This window comes from Motacilla alba, chromosome 14 (assembly GCF_015832195.1).
Source record: "Motacilla alba alba isolate MOTALB_02 chromosome 14, Motacilla_alba_V1.0_pri, whole genome shotgun sequence".
NCBI classification, from domain to species: domain Eukaryota; kingdom Metazoa; phylum Chordata; class Aves; order Passeriformes; family Motacillidae; genus Motacilla; species Motacilla alba.
The window spans coordinates 7,555,821-7,564,626 of record NC_052029.1 but is presented as its reverse complement, the minus strand read 5'-3'; the positions used below and the strand labels follow the sequence as shown (position 1 = coordinate 7,564,626).

The 8,806-nt window shown below is 43.5% G+C and overlaps 1 protein-coding gene across 4 annotated transcripts; it reads right to left on the bottom strand.

Moving 5' to 3' along the window:
- Positions 1 to 773: 773 nt before the first annotated feature.
- MPV17L (MPV17 mitochondrial inner membrane protein like) lies at positions 774 to 8,803 on the bottom strand. Of its 4 annotated transcripts, none has more exons than XM_038151110.1 (4): positions 8,352 to 8,803; positions 6,321 to 6,391; positions 5,059 to 5,088; positions 774 to 4,903 (listed from the first exon to the last, which is right to left on the bottom strand). In XM_038151110.1, exons 1-4 carry the CDS (start codon positions 8,647 to 8,649, stop codon positions 4,724 to 4,726), a joined length of 579 nt encoding a protein of 192 aa, XP_038007038.1. In that variant the 5' UTR covers positions 8,650 to 8,803; the 3' UTR covers positions 774 to 4,723. The 4 variants fall into 4 exon arrangements, with proteins under 4 accessions (XP_038007038.1, XP_038007037.1, XP_038007040.1 ...); XM_038151109.1 differs by lacking the exon at positions 8,352 to 8,803 and adding an exon at positions 7,667 to 8,014; XM_038151112.1 differs by lacking the exon at positions 5,059 to 5,088.
- Between the last annotated feature and the right edge of the window lie 3 nt (positions 8,804 to 8,806).

The following is an 8,806-nucleotide window of genomic DNA, read 5'->3' as shown; positions in this document are numbered from 1 at the left end:
AGAATGTTAAGGCTAGATTGATGTGGGTAGGTAATAAAACTTCATAAGAATACATAAATAATTTCTTTGAGACACAGAATCCTCTGTCACTTGAAGTGTTTGGATAAGTTCCTAGAAGATGGCATTGGAGTCAACATCACTGGTTTGATTCAGGAAGAACTCTTTGCTTCGCATTACCCAAGGATTCAGACTGAGTGATGCTTTTTCTCCCTGTTGGCCTTGAAGTCTGTGAAACAGAATTTTTCAACTTGAACTCTTTCCATAAAGCTTCCTCCTCATTCTAAATATATAAGAAGTTACAGCAGGGAATGGAGATGGTGTCTCTCTTCCAGTTGTGGAATATATTACTCCCTTCAGCCTCAAATCTTCTGAACCATTTCCTTCCCAAGAGTATCCCACACAAGCTAAGTCCTGAGCTAGGAGCTAAAGACTTCAGCAAGGACCCCATTTCTAACCTCTGTTCTCCAGAAAAGTTGTTTATATATTTTTCCTACCTGAAATCCTCCATTCCTCCTGCAAATATATTAATTATTGAAAGCAATACTTTATATCAAAATCTTGCATCTTTTTAATAAAAGTCCACTTAATGTGTGTAGCTAAACTCTAAAGGCAGTGAATAATCCCTCCTTAGTTTTTACTCTGCTGCTATGTTAAGGTCTGTGACATCAAATTGAGCTTTTTGCTGCATATGGTCCATGAAGATCCCATAAGAACTTTACATATGATCTGGCTTTGTTTATATACATATGAGTTAAAGATAGACAGAGCCAAAGAACAGCATTTAATGTTTATTAAGCCTTTGCAAAAACATAGACAATTTCAGTCAACTTGAAATTCATTATTTTAGTAAAATTCAAGTATTTCTTGCACATCTCACTGGATTGGCACTAGCAGTAGAGGCAGCAGCACAAGCAGGAAGCACTGGCACTTACAGCAGATAATTGGAAGGCTGAAGCTGCATAGATTCCAAAGGTTGTTCTATAAAGAGAGCTCAACATATCAGATATGGTAACAGACTAGAGGCAATTTCACCTTCGCTGCAGCAGGAACTGGTTATTTTATGCTGTGTTACTGGGTGGGTGCTTCTGGTGTGAAAAAGACAGAGGCCTTCTGGTGAATTTTCCAAGAAGGATGTATTTAGCATACTAGTAAGCACAGAAGGTTCATTTACATAAAAGATTTGCAGTAGAAAAATAGATTTTGGAATTCTCATTTTATCAAATTCAGACTCCACATTTCCACAGCCATCCAGAATAACATGGAGCTGGAACTGAGATAAATGTCTGCTCATCCCATTTGCTCTTAGAGAGGATCCATGACATAAAAATATCACCTGAAAGCATGCCTAATAGCTACTGGCAGTGTGTTGCTCCTTCCTGAGCACCTCTGTGATGTAAAATTCTGTTCATCCTGCTGGTTGTGGAAATCTGCGTGTTCAGCTGGCAGTAAGATCAGTGCAATTCCTGGAAATAGTCATAAAGCCCTTATGACTGTTTTGAAAGGGTAGCAGAGAGATATTAGGATAAATGTTGCCCATTGTTTTCTTATTTCTTTTTTTTTATTCCCCCAGGAAGTTATTTAGTTATTAGAAGAAGCAAACAAAAGTTTACATATGTGTCAAATAGGGTTGGGCCAGGTGACCTGGGATGGACATACAGACGTCCTTTCCAACCTCAGCCATTCTGTTATCCTGTGAAATTAATCTTCTAAGCCAAAAAGGTATCAAGGAATAATGAAGGCTCTAACAACTAAGGGATTAAGTCCTCAGACTAAACTGTCAGAGGAAGAAAATCTTTCGAAGGTCCATAAATTTATGCACACTGAGAAATTGTCCCAACGCAGCTTCATTATTTTGCATTTTGTGGGTCTGAAATGTTTGTCAGACCAATCAGTGCTCACAATTAAAAGGAAAAAAATACAAATTTTTTGATGTGAAAAGGGATTTGTGTTACTTAGCTGTCAAATGCCAAAAAGAAATGGAGGAAGTGAAAGGATTATGCAGGATCTAAAGTCTACTGAAATATAAGAGCCACAGGCTTCCATTACATGAAAGAACTGTACTTCAAGTAATAAAAGATGGAGAGAAATCCTGAACTCCCCAGCCAGAGAAACTTGAAGACAAAACAGGATTTAGCTCAAATTCCCAAGCAAAATCTGGTAGCACAAAGCAAGAGCAATAAAGCACAGCTTGTATAAGCTTCTAAGCCATTAAAATAAAAGATGGATCTTTCATTTATTAGTTAGTCCTGATGAAAAAAGGCATCAGCATTATACAGATCATGAGTTATAAATTCTTGATTCATCCGGAAATTCAGCTTCACCTACCACACCCATGAAGAAAGATTTTTTGCTCTGAGTTACAGCAAAATATCACATACTGCTTACAGCAAACCAACAATGGCATTATTTTCCTGTTGCCTTCTCCAAGTTAACGCTATTAATCATTAAACACTTAAGGCACAAGCAGAAATAAAAATAAATAGCATCTGTAAAAAAAAAAAGTTAAATACTTAAATACTTAATTAGCACACCTCACCTGAAACTTTTAGCTCTTATTAAATAAAATAACTTTAGATTAGCAGTCTGATCCCAAAAATATCAACAGGAAAAAAAACCACTACTGAAATTGCTTCTTTATCCTGAGGACTTTATACACACAAGAGCAGTTGAATAGCTATAGCTGTCTGAAGCATCTGTTTGCTCATTTTTTAATCAGACAGACAAAATTCAGTTAGTTCCTCTGTGCATTCCTACTCCTCCTGGGATGTCCAGCATCAGGACTGCTCAATTCACACTTGGTGATTCATGCAGCAACATCCAGCAGGGGAATTGAACTCACCAAATCTAAGTATCTACAAGGAAGCTATTGACACAGCAGCCACTCATCTGAGCCTCCATGTCACAGAGGGGCAGAAATGGGCCCTTCAGTGCACATTTCAACACACACAGCTAAACCAGCTGGCCCAGCTGGAGATGTCCATGCCAAAGGTGTCAAAAGTCAATTTGAATTAATTCCACCTTGAGGCTGTAGGCAGGTGGGCTCTTCCACATCTGTCTGTGCAGCCGAAGATGGAATTGCAGTGACTTGTCCATCCTGAGAGGGAAGGCACCTCCTCCCCCTGCCTGCCAGCAGAGCAGGCTGTGGCAGCCTTCTACCTGCCTCTACCTGCCAGGCCCCTGCCTTCTACCCTCCTCTCAGTGCTGCAGTCCTCTGGTCAAAGCCATGTGGGCACTTTGCATCACTCTTAAGCACTGGGTTATGCTAAACAAGTTGATTTTACCTGAAATAGATTGGGTAGTGCTTGCATGATCCCTTTTCCTTTCTCAGCCAAGCAGCACAGGGCTCCTACAGTGACAAATAATTGTTAGCAATATATTAAGTAGTACAGCTGCTGGCCAAAAGAATGGATATTTATAGCCTAAGCAGGCTTTGGTACACTCTTTAGACAAGGCTGAGGAATTCAGACATTCCTCAAAGGGGTTTATTATTGTTGTAACAGAGGGATGAGTCTTCTCTTTAGAATCAGACCCATTAAATCAGATACTCTTTCAAGCTTACAGTTTAGTAACTTCAAGGCATAAAATCCCATTCTAATATAGCAAGGGCTCCTTTACTGGTCTCATTTCAACTTAGTGCCACCATAGAAATTTGCACAGTTCCTCTTTTGAGATACATATGAACATTGAAAAAATACCCGTATCCAGACCTGACCCTCAAGCTGACAAAGCAAATCCATAATTAATTTTCAGCCTCTCCTAATCTCTTATGTATAATTATCCAGTGTCTTCTAAGAATAGGAATGTTTAAAAGCTATCTGAGGAAAAAAGTTCCTGCTATATATATAGCTGGATTCTGCCATTCATGCTACCTTCCTTCCCGTGTTCTTTTTCATCAAAATTTTAATGATATCTTCAGCATGATGAAACAGCTGAAAAGAGTAGAGGAGTCAAGACTCCCATGGCCCTTGAGGAGCAGAGGAAGCAGGGGCTGCACACAGAACCAGAGCTCCCTGCAGTGCTCGGGGGGGTTCCACCATGCAGGAGCTGCTTGACTGACCCCAAGGGTCAATGGGCAGCTCCCACTCCAAAGAGCTACAACCAAAGTAATCTTTATGCTTCCAGCTAAGATAAAACATCTACAAATATAGTCCAGGTTTGTATAGTCTATGAAATAATTCATTTCCTATATGAATTTTCATGTAGAACAAAACAAGTTGGCCCCATAGAAATGTGGGCTTTACAAACACAGCACTTTTGTTTCCTCTCAATGAAACAAATTCAATGCCACCTTTTAGATATGGAATCCATTAAATTTTGTTCTGCAAAGTAATCTTGCATTGATAACAATTGTCAAGTCCAACAACTGATGATTTAATGTTCTATTCTCCTTTTTTTAGCAATTACAAGTTGCTTGAAAATTAAATTACAGGTAATATTTCTCCCCAGTGAGGCAGTCTGACACGATGTACAAATGCTTACATTGCCCTGTAAGTCAGTTGTTTCCAGATGAGATGCGCTGACAGCATGAAAATAATTAAATGTCAATATACAACTGGCCTCTTTTATGAAAAATAAACAGGCACAAAGACAAACTGTTCCACTGCTTATACTAACCACCAAATGTTGAAATAACTGCTTATTTTAAACACAACATGAGGCTGCAGTGTAATTTACTGACTTTCACAAAGTTTAGCAATTTAGAATGTGTTCAGAACTAAAGTTCTTATTTGTCTGATGATTCTTCATCTGCATTGACCTTCTCTCCTTGGAGCCACAAGAACGCTGACTTTGCTGTGCCATCTCCACTCTGCTGGGAAAAGCAAATGAAGGAAGCCCAGGCAAAGCCACAGAGCCCAGTGTAAGCTGTTCTCAGGTGAACTGGGATCAGAATGAAGTTTGACAGCTGTGTGGGGAGGAGAGAGAGCTCAGTTAGTGCTCCAGGCACTGTTACCCACCAACAACTGCACTGCTCCTCCTGGGGTCAGACACAGTGTGGGTAGGAGAGGATCCTGGGTTCTACGGCAGGGAAAGGCTCACAGAGCCACCCTGAGAACTCACCTGCACAAAGGGCCAGTACATCAGTCCTGTCTGAAAGGAAAACGAATCATTTGTTATTCTTATGGATTTCAACCACCAAGATTCATTTTTTCCACAATCTGTGATGACTGAAACATATTTGAGTAAAGTTAATAAAAGCTGTTCAATTACAAATGGAGTTGCTTAACCTAGAGGTTGCCACATTAGACTTCTAATCATCTTCATGAGCCTCTATGCTCTGAGCTTTTCAAACACATTATTCTAACTCATTTTAAATACAAAACCTTAAGCACAGTTAATTCTTCACAGACATCTGACACCAGACACAATAACGCATTTACCAGCTGGGTGAACAAATGTTTAAACATGTGAACATTTGTTTCAGCCATTAATGAAAAATACCACTGAACACTATTTATTTCACACTTGCAATGCTCCTTCTACTTACTCATACACGCAAGGTATATTTAGAAAAATCAATGGATAATTTACTCATAGAACATAAGGCTGATAGAAACCTTATGTTTTGATAGGCTATAGTGGGCACTGCTTTTAGAATCATCTTCCATAGGAATAAAAATAATCCTTTTCCATCCTACCTATACAGTTCTACAACATGAAGAGAAATTCACATTGCAATCACATACTTCTCCTGTTACTTTTTTTTCCCTGCTAATCCATTCATCATTCTTCTTGCATCTGAGAAACCTTCAACATTTTGAGCTTGCTCAGCTCTGAGGTAGCATGGATAATTTTGTCTTGTGTATGCAGAAATGCAAATCAAAGCCAGCTGTTTATAGCAAAGCCCTCTTAAAACAAGGGGGCTTGTTTCTGAAAGTAAGAAGATTGTCACTGAAAAGTACAGGCTAAAAATGATTCTCCTAGAAAGTGTCTCTGTAATTAATTATTTTAATAGGTGTACAAGTGTCAATAGTATCACTAACTAAACACTGGTGTGTGGGTAGTTCTTAAGACAAAAGATAAAAAAACCCTGAATCAATGTTGTATTGTAGGGCTGTCATTCAAACAGAGCTTGCAAGTGTTACATATATAAACACTGTACATTTCATTTTTTTAAATGGCATAATTTCACCCATCTGGCAGCACTGCCTAACCCAAACTGCCTTGACTTCATGTGACTGCTGGTACTTAAAGCTTCCTAGACACAATCAAATAATGGAGCGAAAGGAAGAAAGAAAGAGTAAAAAAAGAGTGTCAGAGAAAGAAATATTATCCTTTTTGTTGTTGTTGTTTAGCTGTGAGATAACCAAAGTTTGCCTCACCTTATATGTATTCCAAAATTTCTTTTTACAGTCTGAGAAGATGTCCTCTTTCCTCTGAAGGATGCTCATACCTAGTGGTAAAATATTTACAACAATCAGAAAAAAAATGCAACAAAAATGAAATGTTCACACTTTTCAGTGACATCCCAGACCCTTCTCAAAATCCATTATAATATCTTGGAAAGAAAAGCTGATATTGTTATCAAAATACCATTCTGACTGCCTAATAGTGGTTCATCCAATTTCCTCATCTATTGACCTGACGCCCAGCACTGACACCCGGGATCAGCTGGGATTTACTGGGTGTACAGCTGTTGTGCATCTGTTTCTCTGCCATACCACACACCCCTGGCGTAGTGGTGGAACAGAGAGGATAACAGCACCTTTTGCACCCATGAGAGAGAGAATAAAGCATTTAGCACACAAGCTCCTTAGTCTGACTCTGGGATCTTTCCATGCCTTGGGGTTATCAGTATCCCCCAATGGATACACTGTTTTACTGCTACCAAATTCAGGGACTTTTACTAGCCCTTTTCTGGTCCTTCAGATCCTTCTGGCCCTTGGGCAATTTTCAGCTTAAGTTGTGAAGTAGCTAAGATCTTGAGAGGAAGTATCTGGTGTTTGACTTCTTTTTTTACTTCACTTCTCTTCAATCACAAATTGGGTATTTTCCCTGTCAGAGTGACAGAACACAGATCTCCCAATCCCAGATAGAAAGAGGACCTGTCTTACTGGCTAATACATTAAGTTAAATGAGAGCATTTAATTACATTAGTTTCACCTATTAATTTTCTTATTCCCTCAAGTTTATTTCCGAAATATATACTAGACTTCTTTAAAGTATCTTGTTACTTGTTAGTTTTTGAGATTAGCATGCTTTATTTCTATAGACTGTCACAGCAGAAGCTGGTTCACTGAACGACAGCATTTCGTGACATTTACACCTGTGTTTTGGAAAATGAGACAGCTGACGCTGAGAACTGCGCACAGCAGTTCAAACAGACATGGATGCTGCAATCCGTATAAGGCGCTTTCTATTCTTTGCTGCTGATTAAAAGCTACGCGCCCGACCGAGCTCGGGGCGGGCCTCCTTCGGTCCAGCACCCCTCCTGGAAAGCTCCGAAGTGCCACGGGCGGTTCAGCCCGCGGGCATGCTCGGGGGAGCTGCCGGGGTCTGCAGAGCCCCCCGGCCGCGCCCGGGCAGCGGCGCCGGGCGTCAGGGGGTCCGCACCCGCCGGGCCCGTGGGGCGGATGCCGGTCCCGCTGCCCGAGGCAGGCGCGGGTCGCGGTGCGGGGCCGCGGCCGGCGGATGCGAGGGGCTCTGCGGGGGAGCCCCCGGCACTCACCCGTGTAGAAGGCGAGCACGGCGACGGGCGCGCCCAGCAGCTGATCGCAGAGCACCTTGCCCAGCACGGCGGGCGGGCGGCGGCCGGGCAGCGCCCGCTCCAGCGCCCGCAGCCACACGTAGCTGAAGTTGCCGTGGAAGGCCAGGGCCACCAGCGCCACGCGGCGCGTCTGCGCCCAGTCGGGCGGCTGTCCCCGCAGCAGCTGCTGCGCCGCGTCCCCCGCCGCGAACAGCCCCCCGTAGAGCAGCACGTTGCACAGCCAGGGGAAGCGCCGCACCCCGCGCAGCAGCGCCCCGGCCATCGCCCGCCGCCGCTTCCGCCTCTTCTTCCTCCTCCTTCTCCTCCTCCTCCTCCTCCTCCTTCCCACGGGCCCGCCCGCCGCCGCCCCGGCCCCGCCATCCCCGCGGCCCCGGAGCGCTCCCTGTGCCGGGGAGGGCCGGCTCCCCACGGCGGGCCCCGGTGGGTGGTGGGTGACCCGCGGGTGACGGCAGGGCAGCTCGTGGGCTCGCTTCCCGAGTGCCTGTGCATTCACCCCGAAGATGTGGGTGACCGTGTCGCCTGGGCTTTGGTCCAAGTAGCACTGTGGGGTCACTGTGCGCTAGTGCAGCAACTGAGTGACAAATGAATACTAGGCACTGCTTCTTTATTATCCTTTTTGGTAATTATTTCCTTGTTGCGTGCTTACCTGAGTAGGTTACGGCTTTTTCTTTTCGGTTGTGCTCTTGTTTTGCAATCTGAGCAGGGCCAATGCACACCTGCTGAGCAGCAGCAGCCTGTGGGGTTCCTCTGCTTTGCCGTCTGCTGCTGAGACAACTTGAGCAGAAAGGCAAATGGAGTGAGGTTATTGAAGAGACTCGTGTACACAGCTTTGTACCAGTGCCACAAAGCGGATCTGAAGTCCACGTAGTGAGGTGACACTGAGTAGTGACACCACGTAGTGAGGTGTCCTGCAAGACCTTGGCCACGGAAGGAAAGGAGCGCATCCGGGAGCGCCGGGAGCTTCCCCTTGCTCCTGGCAACGGGCTCAGGCTTGACTGAGAGAACCATCTCCAGGCAGGAGGTGGTAGTTCGCTCTGTGACCGGGATTAGTGCCTTTGAAACTATAATGAATTCTTCCATGAACAACTACAAACAGGCAAG

Excerpts from the sequence above, each read along its gene's own strand:
- MPV17L (XM_038151109.1), bottom strand. The coding sequence starts at position 7,967 with ATGGCCGGGGCGCTGCTGCGCGGGGTGCGGCGCTTCCCCTGGCTGTGC. Across the intron at positions 6,392-7,666 it reads CGTGCTCGCCTTCTACACGG|GTATGAGCATCCTTCAGAGG; the intron begins GTGAGTGCCGGG and ends TTTTACCACTAG. Across the intron at positions 5,089-6,320 it reads AATTTTGGAATACATATAAG|ACAGGACTGATGTACTGGCC; the intron begins GTGAGGCAAACT and ends TTTTCCTTTCAG.